Source organism: Scyliorhinus torazame, chromosome 19 (genome assembly GCF_047496885.1).
Source record: "Scyliorhinus torazame isolate Kashiwa2021f chromosome 19, sScyTor2.1, whole genome shotgun sequence".
Lineage (NCBI taxonomy): Eukaryota > Metazoa > Chordata > Chondrichthyes > Carcharhiniformes > Scyliorhinidae > Scyliorhinus > Scyliorhinus torazame.
In genome coordinates, this window is record NC_092725.1 from 63443320 (window position 1) to 63463234 (window position 19915).

At 47.6% G+C, this 19915-nt stretch overlaps 1 protein-coding gene across 2 annotated transcripts; it reads right to left on the bottom strand.

Annotated features, from left to right (window-relative positions):
* Positions 1 to 7551: 7551 nt before the first annotated feature.
* LOC140396173 (uncharacterized) lies at positions 7552 to 18701 on the bottom strand. Of its 2 annotated transcripts, none has more exons than XM_072484427.1 (2): positions 17841 to 18701; positions 7552 to 10670 (listed from the first exon to the last, which is right to left on the bottom strand). In XM_072484427.1, the coding sequence occupies exon 2, from the start codon at positions 10331 to 10333 to the stop codon at positions 8600 to 8602; it is 1734 nt and encodes a 577-aa protein (XP_072340528.1). In that variant the 5' UTR covers positions 10334 to 10670; positions 17841 to 18701; the 3' UTR covers positions 7552 to 8599. The 2 variants fall into 2 exon arrangements, with proteins under 2 accessions (XP_072340528.1, XP_072340527.1); XM_072484426.1 differs by having other exon boundaries at positions 17724 to 18701.
* Positions 18702 to 19915: the final 1214 nt, after the last annotated feature.

The window sequence follows — 19915 nt, forward strand, 5'->3', positions numbered from 1 at the left end:
ACAGTGAGTTGCATGCAATCTGCTCAACCAAAATTCCCTTCCCTGTCTTATAGGTATCAGCAGATCTAGGCAGATGAGGAGGGCCAAGATAAGCCTTGTAATGTTCTTGTCAGATGGCCTGTTTCACACTACAAGAACACTTGTAGCTAAAGCTATATACGATCTATTAACATTAACTATGGGTCAAATATGTACAACATATGAATAATAGTATGAACATGCACAAGCAATCTCTCTCCCAGTCCCCTAGTCAGTCTGAGGTCAACTGACTCTAACATTGACTTATAAACTAATGAGACTCCTAGTGGTCAGTCGGTGAATTACAACACAACCATGATATCACTGCAAGCCTCAGCTCGCAGACCACTAGAAGGAGGAGTCTGAGGAAGCCACCGAGGAAAAACCTTCACTGCATTCACCCACTCCCTCCACCAAAGCAGAGACACACATCTCAGGGGTCATAGTTTAGATTAGGCTTGGGATTACCTTCTGGAGAACACCTCACTGACACGTCCCCGCAGCAGTCGGAGGCAGGCACAGCCCAGGTCTTCAGCAGTCAAAAGGCTGCTGGGGACCAGTCACCCGCTGAGTCTGAGTCAGATGGTGAATCTTTGCAAACGGTCGTAAACATAGTCCTGGAGATTCAACAACTGGTGGCAGTACATCAGACATAGATCCAGCAGTCACTCAGCAGACTAGAGCGATAGATGGAGCAGTCCATCTGTCTCCTGTCTGAGGCTGTGACACCAACATGCCAGGGCCTCGAGGTTACAATGGGTAAGTTGATGACCACCGTTGAGATTGGTCCAGCAGGTTCATCTGGATTTGCACTCAGCACTGGAATTAAGGACCACACACACTGGTGGGCACGATCAGGGTCTAGGTTACATGGGGTCAAAGCACCTTGACCAAGGCATCAAGGTGTTTCTTCTCAAGGAATCAGGAAGGGGCCCTCGGGCACCCACAGGAGGATGAACATTACCCAGCGGCCTCCACTCAGGACACTTCAAGGGGGTCCAGTTGCTCCGATTCCCCTCTGCTTGTCAACCCATCCACTCCAACGTCTCAGGCATCTGCCCTTGAGCAGGAGAACCTGGCCTCAGGCCATCAGAGGGTATCCACCAAGGTCATCACAGAGAGCAGGACATAGCAGTCAGCAGGCTACCTTCACCTCTGCTGAGCATGTTGAAGCTGCACCCAGGCATACTGGTAAGGTTAGGAAATTAAGAAACATTGAAATCACTTTTGATTGAAATCACAGGTGTGGAACCACTGTAAATAGAATCATAGAATGCCTACATTGCAGAAGGAGGCCATCTGGCCCATCGGGTCTGCACAGACCCTTCGGAAAACTATCCTACCCAGGCGCAATCCCCTGCCCTATCCCTGCAACCCCACCCTAAGGGGCAATTTATCATGGCCAATCCACCTAACCTGCATGTCTTTGGACTGTGGGAGGAAGAATGTGGCAGATGTGATAAGCAGAGCTTGGACCAAGTGCAGGCATGGCATTATCTCACTCATCTGCAAATAGGAGAGTCATCTTCGAAGACCTTTTATCTAGCGATCGCCCCCATGGTCTGGGTCTATCCTGCTGATCCTCATGTTCTTTCTGGAAATCTTCTGCACCCTGGACCTCTTCCTGAAGTTGCACGCAGTGTTGCTTGTCCCTTCGTCCCCATCTCTATTGTATTAGAACTCTCAAAAAGGCAGCATTGAGCTCGGGATCTGTAACTGCTTCATCCTCTCTGAAATAATGTATTGAATAGATTAATGTATAATAGTTGAAAATCATGAAGGTCACAATCATGAACCAATAGTAAATGTAATGTTCGGGCAGCATGGTGGCGCAGTGGGTTAGCTCTGCTGCCTCACAGCGTTGAGGTCCCAGGTTCGATCCCGGCTCTGGGTTACTGTCCGTGTGGAGTTTGCACATTCTCCCCGTGTTTGCGTGGGTTTCACCCCCACAGTCCAAAGATGTGCACATCAGGTGGATTGGCCACACTAAATTGCCCCTTAATTGGAAAAAATGAATTGGGTACTCTGAATTTATTTTTTTTAAAGTAAATGTAATGTTCTATAGTATCTTCTGCCCGACGAGCCTGGTTGCCGATGCAGTCTTATATCTGAGGTGCTAACAGGTACATCGAGGTGACCGAGATGCCATTGCCGAGGTTTAATATCTGAATCCACAGAGGTTGAAGAAGGTTTGAATGACATGCATGACCTGACCTAGCTCAGAGCTCCAATCTCTGATCTGACGTACTTATTAACAATGAGTTGCTCATGATGAATGACTGGATTTCCTCTGGTCCATTATGAACGTCAATTCCAGAAAGCTCATTGAAATCTTTTATTGATGGGATGCCAGCTAAGCAGCACCTGTGCCTGCTCAATGTATTGCCAGAATTCCCAAATTTCACATTCCTCTGATGTTAAGCCAGTGACATTTCCCAGTTACAGTGTGGCAAAAGACATGGTCCAATGTTTTGTGAGGGTCACGAAGAATCCAGCACGAGTTTCAAGGATACAAATAAATAACATTTATTTACAATAACATATATACACACAACAGCAGCAACCTCACTTGCTGCTTACTCCTTCCTGCTGGTTCCAAACTGGCCAGCTTTATTTATACAGGGAGTCTGCTAATGATTTCTCCGCCCCCCTCATTGGGGAAGCTCATACTCCCACAGGATTGTGGGATTATCATTAGTCCCCAGCCAATGGTAAGCAGGCAGGTTATAACATCCCTCCCCCCCTCCCCCAAGTCCAAGGAATCCACCGAGGACCCTGGCGAAGGAGGACGTCGGACTAGTTTTGCCTCAGGCCGGACACCATTTGCACGAGGCGCTGGATCAGGGGCGTGTAACGAGACGGAGACTGGCGTAACGGTTGTACATCCACGACCCGTGGGCCCGAGGATTCCCCCTCTGATGCGTCCGGTGTCTCCATCTCGGAGTCAGAGTCTGCTGCCTCCGTCGTCTCGGCGTCTCTATCTCGACGCGGTTCTGTAACGGTCCTACGCAGGCTTTGAGTGAGGCACCAGTGGAAGATTGTGAGGACTACTTTCCATTGTCTCTTGTTTCTGCGGCTGTAGAAATGAGCTCCGGGGGCGGGGAATCTTTGGAAGGGATAGTCTTCTGGACCAAATGTGGTCTACACGTTTGCGCTGGAGACGACCCTGGGCTTGCACCTGGTAAGATATAGGGCCCGTTTGGTGAAAGATTATGCCAGGGACCCACTGGGCACCACCAGCAAAATTGCGAACGAACACTGGGTCACCGGACGCAAACTGCCGAATCGGCCGATGCCAAGAAAATCCCTGTCCCTGCTGTTCTTGTGTGCGGCGTACTTTTGCGCCAATGTCCGGGAAAACCATGCTAAGGTGGGTGCGAAGTCTCTGGCCCATTAGGAGTTCTGCGGGAGCTACTCCAGTCACCGCATGGGGGGGGTGGTCCTGTACGTAAACAAAAAGCGAGCCAGTCTCGTGTCCATTGATCCAGAAGACTGCTTCTTTGCACTGCACTGTGCGCTCCGCCAACCCAATTGAAGTCGGGTGGTAAGGGGCAGTGCGGATATGGTGTATGCCGTTCATCTTCATGGACCTCGGAAACTCCTCACTCGTGAATGGAGTGCCGTTATCCGTGACCAGCACCTCGGGGAGGCCATGCGTACTAAAAGACAAACGCATCTTCTCAATTGTTGCGCAGGACGTTGTGCCTAGCATCTTATGCACCTCTAGCCATTTAGACTGGGCGTCGATTAATAAAAGGAACATGGATCCTTGAAAAGGGCCGGTGAAATCCGCACGCAAGCGCACCCAAGGCTGCCCTGGCCATTCCCAGTGATGTAGGGGTGCGGCCGGCGGAAGCTTCTGATGCTCCTGACAAATGGAGCAGTTTTGGGCCACCTTCTCAATGTCGGCGTCGAGGCCTGGCCACCAATCATAACTCCGGGCCAACATTTTCATTTTGGTCGCACCTGGATGCCCATTGTGCAAGTCTTAGTGTCAGCTCCTGTCCTTTTTCCGGGACAATCACATGTGTCCCCCACAAGAGGATGCCGCCTTCCACCCTGAATTCTGACAGCTTGGAGGAAAATGCCCGCAACTCGCCTGGGAGCTGTCTATGCTGCCCACCATACAGGACTATGTGCGAACCTTGGACAGGACTGGCTCCGTCTGCGTCCACTCACGGATCTGTGATGCCGTGACAGGCAAGGTGTCCATAAAATTTAGGGTTGCAACCACCTCACCGGTCGTGGGGGTCGATATGGGGCCGGTCGATAAAGGCAATCGGCTTAGTGCATCGGCATTCGCTATCTGCGTACCTGGTTTGTGCTCCAGAGAATACTCGTATGCAGCGAGCAACAAAACCCAGTGCTGGATCCGTGCGGAAGCAATGGGCGGTATTGGCTTATCCTCTCTGAAAAGTCCCAGCAGAGGCTTATGATCAGTCACGATAGTGAAGTGGCGACCATACACGTACTGGTGGAAGCGTTTCACCGCAAAGACCACTGCCAGGTCCTCCTTCTCGATCTGCGCATACTTTTTTTCCGCTGCAGTCAATGTACGGGAGGCGAAAGCTATCGGCTGCTCGGCCCCGTTCTCCATCTTGTGGGACAGGACGGACCCAATACCATACGGGGATGCATCACATGTGACGAGCAAAGGCTTTCCAGGATCATAGTGGGTTAGTAACCCAGACGACGACAATTGTTGTTTTACCCGCCGGAAAGCGGTTTCTTGCGGCTGACCCCAAACCCAGGTATAGTTTTTCTTTAGCAGAAGATGCAACGGGGCCAGCGTAGTTGCCAGATTGGAGAGGAACTTCCCATTATAATTTACGAGGCCGAGAAAGGAACGAAGATGCGAAGTGTCAGTCGGGACGGGGGCCAGTTGAATCGCGCGCGCCTTCTCTGCGATGGGGTGCAAACCTTCGTGGTCGACCCGATAACCCAGGTAGACTACTTCCTTCGCCTGAAAGATGTACTTTGTGCGAAATAAATGGACTCCAGCCTCCGAAAAGGGTCTAAGGACAGCCTCCAGATTTTCCAAATGTTCCTGCTCCGACGTCCCTGTGATCAAAACGTCATCTAAGTAGACAGCGACACGCGGTAAACCTCTCAAAATGCCGTCCATAACGCATTGAAAAATAGCGCAGGCAGTGGATACTACAAAGGGCAATCGTGCATATTCATACAGGCCCCGGTGTGTATTAATCGTTACATATGGTCGGGAGGCAGGGTCCAGCTCCAACTGTAGGTAGGCGTGACTCATATCTAATTTTGTGAACGAGAGTCCACCTGCAAGCTTCGCGTAGAGATCCTCTATGCGAGGCATTGGATATCGGTCGAGTCAGGAAGCCGTATTCACTGTAAGTTTATAGTCGCCGCACAAGCGAACTGGGGCATCTGGCTTCATTACAGGTACAATTGGTGCTGCCCAGTCAGCGAAACGGACAGGCCTGATAATACCCAAAGTTTCCAAATGAATGAGTTCCCCTTCTACCTTCTCGAGCAAGGCGTAAGGAACCGGGCGCGCCCGGAAATAGTGCAGCGTGACTCCTGGTTCGACTTGGATATGGACTACGGCCCCTTTTATTTTCCACAAACCGGGCTGGAATACATCTGGGTATCGTTCAAGCACCTCAGTCAACCCTCCAGAACCTGTTTGGAGGATGTGCTGCCACTGCAACCGCAAATGGCGCAACCAGTCCCGACCCAACAGGCTGGAATAAGTGGGAAACGCCCCTCCTGGCGTCCATAAATAACAGGTGTCATCGTAGTTCCTGCAATGTCCAATGGCTCCCCCGTGTAGGTTGCCAACCTGGCCTGTGTGTCGGTTAATGTAAGGGTCTGTATACCCTGCTTGATGCGGGCGCATGTCCTCTGGGTGATCACGGAGACCGCTGCGCCAGTGTCCAACTCCATCTCAAGCGGGTGACCATTGACCAATACTGTCACCTTAATGGGGGCCACACGGGGAGCTGCCACACAATGTCCTCTGTCTCTACATCCTCAGGAGTAGTTGCAGGTTCATCCACATGGAAGGTACGGCGCCTGGGCTGGTCCCAGTTTCGGTCAGAATGACGGCGCCTCTGCCGCCCCCAGGACCGGCGTCCGCGACGGGTTCAGCGCCTACAAGTCTGACACGGACATGGCTCCTCATCCATTGGTTCTGGAGAAGGCTCCCTTCGGGGAGGAATATCCGACAGCCACTGGCGTCAATCCGGACGTCCCCTCGCCCAAGGTACCGCAGGAGTGCAGGGGGACGTTTTCGGACAGAAGTGGTTGCACCCCAAGGCAGGCACTTCCATTCCCTGTAGCTCCTGCACTCTTCGTTCTGCGCTCTCTTGGGACAATACTATTTGAATGGCCTGTTGAAAAGTCAATGTTGGCTCAGCTAACAACTTTCTCTGGGTGGCCACATTGTTAATATCGCAAACCAAACGGTCGCGTAACATTTCTGACAAGGTCTTACCAGAGTCACAGTACTCCGCAATCCTGCGTAACCTGGATAGAAAGTCGGCAAGGGATTCTCCTGGGGTCCTCTCAGCGGTATTAAACCGGTAACGTTGGACTATCGTGGACGGGGTTGGGGGTTAAAATGCTGCCCCACTAAATTCACAAGTTCATCAAACGTTTTGGTGTCCGGCGCAGCTGGGTACGTAAGGCTCCTAATCACCCCAAACGTATGCGGGCCGCAGGCGGTGAGCAATATGACCACCTGGCACTCATTTTCGGTGATATTGTTTGCCCAGAAATAGTAACGCATCCGTTGTGCGTACTGGTTCCAGCTTTCCAGCGCAGCATCAAAAACATCCAAACGTCCGTACAGAGGCATGGTGTAATAGAAAACAACTTCCAACCTGTATCCAACAAAAATCCAGGGAGGTGGCTTCAGCAGTGTAGACAGCTATTCACTTTAACCCTCGTCGACAGTTTTGTGAGGGCCACGAAGAATCCAGCACGAGTTTCAAGGATACAAAGAAATAACATTTATTCACAATAACATATGTATACACAACAGCAGCAACCTCGCTTGCTGCTTACTCCTTCCTGCTGGTTCCAAACTGGCCAGCTTTATTTATACAGGGAGTCTGCTAATGATTTCTCCTCCCCCCTCATTGGGGAGTTCATACTCCCACAGGATTGTGGGATTGTCATTAGTCCCCAGCCAATGGTAAGCAGGCAGGTTATAACACAATGGTTATTTTCTCAAGGCGATCATCCTCCTTTCTCTCAGCTCTGACTCCATTTTAATTTTGTGGCACCAACAAGTTAAAGGGTGTCCCCAGAATGGACCTCTTATTCTAGCAGCGTGTTCCTCCCAGACTGCCTCAGACCCCTTCCTAGCAGATTCCCTTCTACTTTCAATTTACAACTGGGCCATTAATTCTAATGTGCAAGGTACTGGTTCTTCAATATTAATTTGAGGCAAGGGTTGATGCTTCCTCTCTCTCACTTTCCACACCATAGATATTTATCTGTAACCTCAGGACGACAATTCGTTTACACCGATTAAAACAGAGAGTCTGAGCAGCAATCTTCCAAGCAGTAGACTTTATTCACCTAGCACAAGAGAATAAAATCGGGATGTCCGGAACAATCCGATGAGCCCTCAGGCTTACAGTCTTTTTATGTACATTTCAGCTCCGTATCTCAAGATTCTTATCTTTCTTATCTTACTTTACAGCCGGACCTTGCTTTGGCCACCATTGTTTTTAGTTGACTTTTATCTGTCTTATTCAAGATTGGTCGCTTCCTTTTTCCTCTCTTTGTCTCTTAAACCATGGTGGTTATAACTCTTGCCCTTATCTACACTTCTCTACTTGTGCAACAATCGTGGTTTAGCTGACTTAGGCCGAATGTGTGGAAACACCTGCTCGCTTTATTCTCTCTTTTTTATTATGGTCAACTACTAAAGTGAGCCACTGAGCAGTATTCATTGTTCCCCCAAGTGACTATTGTTTGCCTTCGTTAATTAGTGACTGCTATACTACTTTTCTGGGTCTTCTGCTTTGATCATATCAACTATACTTGATTACATTAGGTCATCTATTCTATGTTTGATTACGTTAGGTCACACGAGGTTACTCTAAATTACATTAGGTTACATAGGTTACATACCCATTTCACTACTCACCTAAATCTGCTTTATCATTTCACTAAAACCTATGATTCTGAATTCCATACCTAGCTCATACAATATCCAGTACAAATTCCCAACATGTCCCCCCTTTGAGGCTATTTCCTAGCCTCATCTCAATTACCAAGCTCAAATAACCCCCTCGCTTGATCCCATTCGCATTTTTATTTTAATCACTCTTTGCAGGCAATGTGGAGGAGCCGAATACTTTGGTCAGGGATCAATGCCCCTGTTCTAACTTTATCATAATGTGTTTATCCAGGTTCTGATTCTTGGGTTGCTCCCCCAGATTGCCTGCTCCTGACAGTCATCAGCCAAAAACCTTCCCACCCTTGTCGAGGGAAGGGAAAAAGACTGATTCCTGTGTACAGACTAAGTTCTCTTGGTCCCCCGCGGATTTCAGCAAGGTGCTTATCGTTGTCACCAGACGATCTTCCACTATCGTAGTTAGTTTACAGAGTGACGAGTTTCAACTTCGACCAAGGTCATGGTAAATTCACTCAGCGGGGGCGGCTCAAAGTTTCCCCATTCCTCTGTTTTTCCTCTTGAGCGTGAGTTGCGTATCACCCGAGTCACCATCTGCCGTGCTGCCACCCTGGTAAGGAAGGATCTCAGGACGGGTAGAAAGCAACAAAATATTAATCCCAGAATGATTATTGTTGTGATTGCTACAGCTCCAGCCTTGGCAAACCATGCCCCCCATCTTCCGAGCATTCTATCCAGCCAACTCCATACCCCATGTCCAAACCCAGCATTTTCTTTCATTTCTTTCGCAAGATTCTTTAACTTATTCATGGCTTGTGTAAATGACCCCTCTGGACTAGTGTTATTAGGGATAAATGTGCAACACTGATCCCCAAACATAACACACACACCTCCTTTTTCTGCCAGGAGCCAATCTAATGCCTGTCGATTTTGCCACGCCATTTTGCTGGTCGCATCCAACTGCTCTCCCAAGGCCTCCAGGGCAGCATTTGAATAATTAATAAACCTCTGCTGATTATAATAGATGTAATTGATCCACTCAGTATTCTTGTTGGGTGTGATCCAAAAAAGGATGGATTCAAACCCCGCGGCTATTTCACTCCTAGCTTTGAACTCATTCGGGATGCCTCGGGGCTGTCCAATTGCGTCCATTTGTACGTTAGGGTCAAGGGTATATGCCCTCTTAATTCTTTGTGATTTAATGCCGTTTTCCACCGGCAGTATCACAGTGCTCTGGGCCAGCATAACTCGGGCACATAGTCCCTTCCAATCCAGTGGTAATCGAGCCAGCAGCCCTTTTTCCGGGCCACAAAGCCACCAGAGATCGGCCAGTTGATTTACTTGATTTTCTAATAGATAAGGAGCGGGTGGCATTCCCCCTGTCCGGGCGGGAACAGCAGGGTTGAGCAGACTACGGATGTCGGATATATCCCAAATCCTTTCACACTGTCCTGTGTAGTTTCCCAAACTACTTCCCGTGCTGCCTTCCCTCCAATAGCAATCTTGGATTTGTAAGTTGGGCTCCACCCTCCATTCCTCTGGGGCCGCGTCCATTGCCGTCTTTGGCCATATTGGACAATCGTGGGCCACATGGTAGGTGCGCTTTTTTGCCCCAGCACGCAGGATACATAGGAATTGACACCTCGGCATTTTCCCCTTACAAAGGTTATCACATGCGGATCCTGAACAGTTTATCGTCTCATACGTGTAAGTCTGATTCTTATGCGTATATGTCTGTGTGTATGTGTTATATGTACGGCAATTTTCCTTTTTCCATTTTAGCAGCATGGTCCAACAGTCTCCTGATCCCCACGGTATATCAGTTACTTGGGTGCGTGGTCTTTCTGCCGCACATATCACACAGTCTTTCCCATCACTGTTTTTCTTACCAGTATACTCAGCCCATTTCCACCAGATGTTTTTCTGTGCTTTCTCCCACATAGTATCTGTGCTCACTGACCGTTTACGTCTTGCTTGTCTTAATACTCCACCTTCCTGATTCTGCACCCTTATGTCCTCTGCATCCCACTTTCCTTTGTTACGGGTCAATGAAGTCCTCAAAGGAAATAGTTTCCAAGTCCCAGGTGGGGAACGAGGCCCCCTCCCTGTTCTCACCTCCCCCGGCACCTTGACTAACAGGCCCAGGCTGGGCATTTGTATCATCAGCCAGCTCATGCACAGAACTACTTTCATCATCCTCTACTCTTTCTGTTCTACTTTGGCTCTGTTCCTCCTCCCCACGATTCTCCCCGTGTAGTTCTATCTCTTCCTCGCTGCTACTTCTATCCGCACTGCCACTGTCTTCAATCTCCCTTCTCTCCCCTACCCCTGTTATCGTTCTGGTACAATGGTTCACGTGATACCACAGTGTACTGCCTTCTACTTGCAACGCCGTGGGAGACACTTTGGTGACTTCAAACGGTCCTTCTCGTCTCGGTTCGTTCCAACGTCTCCGGAACTTCCTGATGTATACTTGATCTCCAAGTTTGATCTGGTGTTCCGTTGCAGGGCTTTCCTCCTCCTTGGCCTTTTCCTGTTCAAATATAGTTCTATGTATAATAGTTAATTGTCGTACATACTCCCTTGCGTCCTGATCTAAACATTCCAGCGCGGGGCCCCCTGCTCCCCTGATCTTTGGCACCGGCATTACTCTTCCTGTCATCATTTCATGTGGGCTCAAATGTGTGATTCTGTTTTCCTGACTCCTGTACTGCATTAGAGCCAATGGCAGAGCATCCATCCAGTTTTTCCCTGTCTCGCTGCAAATATTGCTTATTTTAGCCTTAAGGGTCCCGTTTGCTCTCTCCACCATTCCTTGGGATTGAGGATGATACACACATCCAAACTTCTGCTTTATTCGGAGCGCTGAGAGCGTCTCTCTCAGTGCCCTTCCTATAAAAGCAGATCCATTATCTGAACTTAGTTGCATGGGTATGCCAAATCTTGGGATAATTTCTTTTGACAGGAAGTTAATCACCGTTCCAGATCCTTGATCTTTGGATGGTGTTGCTTCTATCCATCTGCTGAATCTATCGATAATCACTAGCATGTATCTTTTCCCCCTCACCACCTTTCCCATATCCACATAGTCCATGCATAGATGTTTAAATGGTCCTTCGGGAATGGGTATATGCCCTATTGGGGCAGTAATGCCCTTCCTGATATTATTCTGAGCACACACCTCACACTGACTTAGTATGTAGTCAATTGAGTTTTGCAGGTATGGTGACCAGAATCCTTCCTTCTTGATCTTTCTAGCCACCTCTCCTCTTGCACAGTGGTCCACTCCATGTGCTTCGCTGATTAGTATGGTTAGTAATGATGTGGGTGCTATGACCAATCCCTCCCCATTTCTCCATATTTTGTCATGTTGTCCCTGTATTGCTCCTCTACCTTTCCACATTGTCTTTTCAGCTACAGGGGCTTCCTCCTGTAACTGTGCCACATCGTCTAATGTGATTTGAGGTTCGATATTCCCCACACCTGGCCCTGGGTGTGGCCTTGCTATTTCTACTGGGGCTATCGTAGCCTCAATGCATCCTGACGCTTCTTTAGCTGCCTTGTCGGCTTTGGTGTTTCCCTGTGTGATGCTATCCGTTCCCTTTTTATGCGCCTGACACTTAATTATGGCTAATTCCCTTGGACCCATCATGGCCCTTATTAAAGCCCTGATTTGACCTTCGTGGTGTATTGGTCCTCCTCCACTTTTCATAAATCCCCTTTGCTTCCATATTGCCCCAAACAGGTGGCAGACCCCGTGGGCATAGGCCGAATCAGTATAAATTTCCACCGCTTCCCCGTTTGCTAACTCGCATGCTCTGGTCAGTGCTTCAAGCTCCGCTAACTGGGCTGAGCATGGCTGCTCACATTCTTTTGCCTCTATTACCTCAAATGATTCCCCTCTCTGTTCAACTACTGCATAGCCAGCATGATTTCCCCTATGATCCCTATAACACGAACCATCAACGTACAACGTCCTCTTCTCTTCTGTGCTTAATCTATCTGCCTTCAAGTCTTTCCTCAGTTTCATAAACACTCTTGTCTCTTTTACACACTCATGCTCCTCTCCCTCATGTGGTAATGGCATATAGTCAGCTGGGTTGGCCCTATTACACTTCACTATCGTAATGTCCGGGAATGTGGTCAGCATTTGAAAATGATGAATTCTAGCCGGCGTCAGAACAAACTTCCCTTTTTCAATCAATTCAGCTACCTTATGGTACACATGTATGTTTATCGGATATCCCATTGTGACTGTAGCTGCCTTTTCGTACGCCCACCAAGCTGCTGCCAGGCCTTGATAGCACGGAGGATATCCCATTGCTACGTCGTCTAGCTTGGTACTGTAATATGCTACAGCCTGCCTTCGTCTACCCTTGCAATTTTCCTGCGTTAACACTGCTGTAGTAAATCCGGCTTCTCTGTTACTCACAAATAAGTCAAAGGGTTTGTCATAGGTCGGTAAAGCCAATGCTGGTGCCTGTGCCATCTCTTTCTTTATATCCTCAAATGCGTCTGAAGCATCTTTATCCCATCTTAGTTTGGTTCTTAATTCTTCGCACCCTGCCTCCTTCATTACCTTTCGTAGTGCCTGCGTTTTTTCCGCATAGCTTTCCACCCATTCTGAACTGAATCCTGTCATTCCCAAAAATGTCATCATTTGTCCCACCGTCTGTGGTTTCGGAACTTTTAGTACAGCTTCTATCTGCTGAGAAGCTATCCCCTTCTGCCCTGCTGATATTTCTCTTCCCAAGTACTCTACTTTTTTCTGGCACAGCTGCAGCTTTTTCCTGGATACTTTATGGCCCCCTTCTGCTAGTCTTTCCAATAGTTTTAAACTATCCTTCCTGCATTGTTCTTGTGTTTCTGTGCATAATAATAAATCATCCACATATTGTATCAGTGTTCCTTCCAACTGCACTCCTTTTAAATCTGCTCTCAACACCTGATTGAATACATGTGGGGAGTGTTTAAATCCTTGGGGCATCCTATTGTATGTGTATTGTTTCCCCTCGAACGTAAATGCAAAGAGATACTGACTTTCTTGAGCTAACGGCACACTAAAAAATGCCGAACATAGGTCTATCACAGTAAACCATCTACTTTCAGGTGGTATATTTGTCAACAAGGTGTAAGGGTTTGGAACCTCTACTGGCATATCTTCCACTACCTCATTAATTGCTCTGAGGTCATGCACCAATCTCCATTTTTCTCCGTCCGCCTTCTTTACCGGTAGCAGCGGTGTATTACACCTGCTCCGGGTTTCTTTTAATACCCCTGCTTCTATCAATCGCTTAATCGTTTCTCTAATTCCTTCAATTGCTTCTGTCTTGATTGGGTATTGCGGCCTATAAGGCCCCTGGCGTCCTGTCTTTAATCTGACTTCAACTGGATTAGCGGTTTTGACCCTCCCTACATCCGTGTCCTGTCTGGACCACAACTCCTGCGGGAGGGAGTTCAAATCCTGCTCTAAACTCTCTCTCCACTCCAGTTCCTGTTTCTCAATTTGCACTCCTATTGTTATTTGCTTTGGTTTCCCAAGCATCTTAACATCCAAAATTATTTTCATCATTTGTCCATCGCTGGACGTCCAAATATCTACATTGTCTGTCTGGACAAATTCTAAGTCTTGTGCTCTCAACACCATTGGTCCTAGGTCTTTTGATCTATATCCCGGATTCACTTTCAATGTGACATGTGGCTCCGCTCCAGATACAGAGAACCATTTGTCAACCCATTCATTCCTAACGATTGTGAGGGCCGCTCCCTCTAGTCCGATTAAAATACTTCCTGACTTTATTTCCTGTTCTCGTCCCGCCTCCCTTTCCCATTTCTCCTGTACCTCAGGTTCCTGCTTTTCATCAAATATCATTGTACTGTGTAATTCTGTTCTTGGCCATTTGGCTTGTGGTATCCAGGCGTCTATAAGTTTTCCCCAAACTTCCCATATCTGTTTTTTAACTTGTTCCTCTATATCTCCCAACCAATATACATTAACCCTTTCTTTTCCTGGTATTTCAAGTGGATACATTCCCATCAAATCAATTCCTTGTTCAGTGCATTCTAATTTCAGTCCTAGACCTAGGATTGCATCCCTTCCCAATAGATTTAAAGGAGTTTTATCACATACTAAAATAGGTACATGGGTAGTCTTATTTCCAATGGTAACAGGCACCGGCGTCGTCATTCGAGCTAATGTTACTTTCCCCGAGAACCCCACAGTTTTTACAAACTGGTTTGACAATGGTAAGTGATCCGCATATTTCGTTTGTATGCACGTACATGTGGCGCCGGTGTCTATCATCATGGGGACCTCGATCCCTCCTACTCTAACGTTAACTATAGGTTCCTGCTCTGCGGTTTCTGTTATTTGTACGTACTGTCCTACCATTTTGGGGTTCTCTGGGCCTCCCTATGGGGAACTCTGATGGTTTACCGGCCCTTGAAACATCGGGATGCTGTTCGGCGACACTTGGATCAGTTGCTGGCCTGTCTGCTGCTGGTTTTCTCCCTGCCTGTGGGAATTCCGCGGGCAATTCCTTTTTATGTGCCCTGCCTCCCCGCACCCCCAACACACACCTGAAGGGCCAGGCAATGGTCCCTGTCTCGGAGTCTGATGACTAACCTGTCCCTGTCCTCTCTGATTCTGATAGGGTGGCCTACCACCTCCCTGTCCTTTCCCATTTCTATTCCAGTCAGTCTGACTTTGCAGGGCGTATGGGTTTTGATAATTTAGGCCATAGGCTTCTGGGTTCATGGACAGTGGGAAGGCAGAAATGTTATAGGTTATGATGGGCCGGCCTCCATCTCCGCTCCCCCCTAATATTGGTGCAGGTATTTCCTCTGACTTTTGCTCCACCATCATCGGTGCTATTTTTCTGGGTGCGAGATCCTCTTTTGCCTTTATCTTATCCTTGCTTTTGATCTCCTCCAATTGTGCCTGAAGGAGTTTACGTTGTATCTCCTTCAGCTGTTTGTCTGCATTCTTTTCATCTTTGCGATGTCTTTCTACTGCATGGGCAACATAATCCACAAACTCTCGGTAGCTTTTTGAGTCCAAGCCCACTACTTCCTCCAGTCTTGTCTTAGCTGAGACTGGCAAGCCCTCTAGGATTGCAGCCCGGAACATGGAGTTGGTCAGCGGGTCTATTAGAATGTCCCTTTCCGTGTCCCTTCTCCATCTTTTTAGTTGCTTTTCCACATACACAGCTGCATTCTCCTCCTCACCCAATGGCTCTCCCCTTAGGGTTTTTACATCCATTCGGTTGGGGTATATATCCCGCAGTGCCTGCCAGATGTCGTGGCGATACGGGTCCATGAGTGTCCCATCTACCTCTGGGTCATAAGCTGCGGTCGGGATGCCAGCACGTCTCATTACTTCCGCCATTTGGTCCATCCCTAGCACCTTTGTCAGGAGAGCTTTGATGTCGCCCAGTGCCATCCTTTTTCCCACCATTCCTGCCTCCAACTGTCCAATCCACCTTCCAGCTCCATCCAAAATATTGGGTAATTCATTAATTAAACTAGGCAAATCCTGACCTGACCAAGGGATATACTGCAGTCTGCCACTCTTCAGAATCACCGGGAGCATCCTTTTCTCTCTCCTATCCTCAGCTGGAAACTTCACAGGTTTGTGTTTTTTCCGCGTTGATTTTCTTTGTTCCCCTAACACTGATTGTCCCCCTTCGTCTTCACTACTTTCTTCTGTCTCTCCTTCCATCTTTCCCTCTATTCTATTTTTCTCTGGGTGCTTCCACATCCATGTTTTCCCCAATCTTCGTCTGTCTGCCTCTTTGTGCACTTCCCAGCATATTTCCTCTCTTTCTTTTTCCTCTCTGTTCACTCCGACTCTCTTTCCTTCTATTTTTCCCTGTGATGTCTCACTTCCACACTCGGAGGGATCATCTTCTGATCTCCACTCATATTCTTTTCTAACATTCTTTCCTTTCCCTTCTCGTTCCTTATCCACTTTCATTACCGTCTTTGCCCATTTCAAAAGTTCTACCACATTTACTTCTTCCTCCAACTCCTTTCTCCTTTGACTCAGCCCATCCAAATCCTCTTCTGTTTTCCTAGCCGCTTCTTCTATACCTTGTTTCTTTTCTCTCTCCCTTTGTGCCCATTCCTCCTTCGTCATCTGTTCTATGTTATATTCTCCCTCAAAATTCATTGTGCCTGATATAACTGGGTACAGTCCCGTGGAGCTCTGTTCCCCTAAGTATGGGGGCGGGGCTACGTTTGGATCTTCCAATTCTGCTTTTTCCTGAAGTTGCACTGGCATCTGCATCCTACCTCCCCTCCATACCCTTCTTCTCTCTTTCCCCTCTCGTTCGAATAGTGCTAGTATCTCTAACTCCTTTTCTCGCTTCTCCCTTCTTTTGCTCGACGTATCCTTAATTTTATAGTTCTTTATCATTCCCTTCTGGTCCCCACACCTCTCTATGTCCCATGTGCCTTCCTCCGGCCACTGTGTATTGGTCTTACTTGTTCTTTTGGCCCACTTTTTAGAGACGTGTTCTATATCTCCCCTGAGGGCTGGGAACTTATCCCCTAATATCTCCACTGGTGTTTTAACTTTGTGTGCCATTACTCGTCTTTTCGGACTACTGTCACAATTTTTATCACTTAATCTGTCAGAGTTAGGTATCACAGTGATTATTACTCGCTGTATTATTTTTCCGTGCTCAGTCCCCTGTTTACCTTTCTTTTGGGTTTCCCTTGCCAATATCTGTAACTCTAACCGGGGTCCCGATATCCACTTCCCCGTAGTCCCCTGTCCCGGCACTATCTTCCTCTCCCGGGCTATAGGGTAGTAGGTTTTCACTTGCTCGTCTATGTGTACAGAAACCCTGTATCGGTCGGATTCCTTTATTAATTTCTCTAGAGTTTCCAATTTTATTTCGTCTATCCAATTCCTATCGGCTATTCCTTCCCAGTTTACATACGGCCACTCATTCTTTATCTCCTCTAAGTTAGTTATATGTGTAATCTTTTTCCAATCCAGTGTTGCTTCCGTTTTTGTTATTATCCTTTTTAATCCCCTAACTTTTTCTTCTCAACCGGTTGTACCAATCTCGCCACTAGGCGGTTTTGTCAGTGTAATCTTTCCAAGTTGTTAGTTATTACCCTACCTGTGTTCCGATTCTCCCTCTTATTTCTGTCCTCCACGCCGCTACCTCAGATCAGTCTGTTCAAATTGGTCTTTTACTTCCTCTATTCTAGCTGCTAATCCCCTTCTCTGGGTTAGATTCCACTCCTGTGCTTTTGACTACCGTATTAGGTCAGAGAGCGATCTCTCACTGATCTCTCTCCCTCTCGGTTGACGTCCCTTACCCGAGGCCCTGGGTAGGTTTGAACTGGCAGATTTTCCCACACTTACTCTCTTCTGGGCAAGTCGTAACCTGAAAACCCGCTCCAAACCGCTTGACTTAACCTAATTGCATTACTTTAGCGTTCGGCCTTTTTCCCGTCTCACTTTTTACCCATTCACATACAATACAGTATTCTCAGCGCGCTTTTGCATGCAAAACTCTACTCTTCAGATCAGACTCAGTCTCTCAAAATATTTTACACAATTTAGTTTTACCTATGCAGGATATCTTTTGGGTTGGGGAGATCCAGGACCAGCAGAGAGCCGGGTGCGCCGGGCCTCGAGATCCCTTTTCCGACAACAAGGATTTACATGCAATACAAATCTGCTCACCTTGCTGTCAGAATGCCGGCTTTGGGATGTCCAGCCCCGGTCGGACCTCCGCCTCCGCCACTCCTTCCAGATGCTTTTCTGGGCGATCTCTCACCAACCCTGCTCGCAGCGCCAATTTTGTCGTGGTTCCCCAGGACGACAATTCGTTTACACCGATTAAAACAGAGAGTCTGAGCAGCAATCTTCCAAGCAGTAGACTTTATTCACCTAGCACAAGAGAATAAAATCGGGATGTCCGGAACAATCCGATGAGCCCTCAGGCTTACAGTCTTTTTATGTACATTTCAGCTCCGTATCTCAAGATTCTTATCTTTCTTATCTTACTTTACAGCCGGACCTTGCTTTGGCCACCATTGTTTTTAGTTGACTTTTATCTGTCTTATTCAAGATTGGTCGCTTCCTTTTTCCTCTCTTTGTCTCTTAAACCATGGTGGTTATAACTCTTGCCCTTATCTACACTTCTCTACTTGTGCAACAATCGTGGTTTAGCTGACTTAGGCCGAATGTGTGGAAACACCTGCTCGCTTTATTCTCTCTTTTTTATTATGGTCAACTACTAAAGTGAGCCACTGAGCAGTATTCATTGTTCCCCCAAGTGACTATTGTTTGCCTTCGTTAATTAGTGACTGCTATACTACTTTTCTGGGTCTTCTGCTTTGATCATATCAACTATACTTGATTACATTAGGTCATCTATTCTATGTTTGATTACGTTAGGTCACACGAGGTTACTCTAAATTACATTAGGTTACATAGGTTACATACCCATTTCACTACTCACCTAAATCTGCTTTATCATTTCACTAAAACCTATGATTCTGAATTCCATACCTAGCTCATACAATATCCAGTACAAATTCCCAACAGGAGTCGGCTAATGATTTCTCCTCCCCCCTCACTGGGGAGTTCATACTCCCACAGGATTGTGGGATTGTCATTAGTCCCCAGCCAATGGTAAGCAGGCAGGTTATAACACAATGGTTATTTTCTCAAGGCGATCATCCTCCTTTCTCTCAGCTCTGACTCCATTTTAATTTTGTGGCACCAACAAGTTAAAGGGTGTCCCCAGAATGGACCTCTTATTCTAGCAGCGTGTTCCTCCCAGACTGCCTCAGACCCCTTCCTAGCAGATTCCCTTCTACTTTCAATTTACAACTGGGCCATTAATTCTAATGTGCAAGGTACTGGTTCTTCAATATTAATTTGAGGCAAGGGTTGATGCTTCCTCTCTCTCACTTTCCACACCATAGATATTTATCTGTAACCTCACGATATGAAGATAGAGCTCCCTCCTGTTATTCTCCAGCCTCTCGTAATACCAGACCCATTGTTGTTGTGGTCAAAATTCAGCCCCCCAGCCCATCGCTAGTGACATGGCCGTGCCACATGTGGGCTTCATCGCTCCCCATTTAGAGAGTCTGTGCATGGTCACCTGTACAGGAGACTCTCACCAATAAAGCTCCACATAACCAGCCTTCCAAATACAGGCTGCATGTGTCATCCACCACCATTACTATTACTATCCCATCTGCCGACCCTTACAGAGCCAGACAAGGCAATGGACATGGACTGTGGCAATGACCTGCACACCAAGCTGGCCATTATCCCATATGAGAGTCCCGCCCTTGCCCTTTCCTGGAGAGGGAGTACTATGTGCATACCATGAATAACCCTGTAGGATAGTTCCCGCAGCCCAGGACTGCCTCTCCTCTATCACACTTGACTGTGAGGCCCACAGAGCCCCAGGACTGTCTCTACTTTATCACTCCTGCCAATGAACCCTATGACAGTCTGTGTTCTCTTACTCCTGACAGTGAACCCAATGACAGTCTGAGTTCTCTGACTCCTGACAGTGAACCCAATGACAGTCTGTGTTCTCTTCCTCCTGCCTGTGAACCCTAGGACGGCCTGTGTTCTCTCACTCCAGACTGAATCCAAAGACAGTCTGTGTTCTCTCACTCCTGACTGAACCCAAAGACATTCTGTGTTCTCTCACTCCTGACTGAACCCGAAGACAGTCTGTGTTCTCTCACTCCTGACAGTGAACACAAAGACAGTCTGTGTTCTCTCACTCC

What these genes read in the sequence shown, in the direction of transcription:
- LOC140396173 (XM_072484427.1), bottom strand. Translation starts at nt 10,333, where the DNA reads ATGATGAAAGTAGTTCTGTGCATGAGCTGGCTGATGATACAAATGCCC.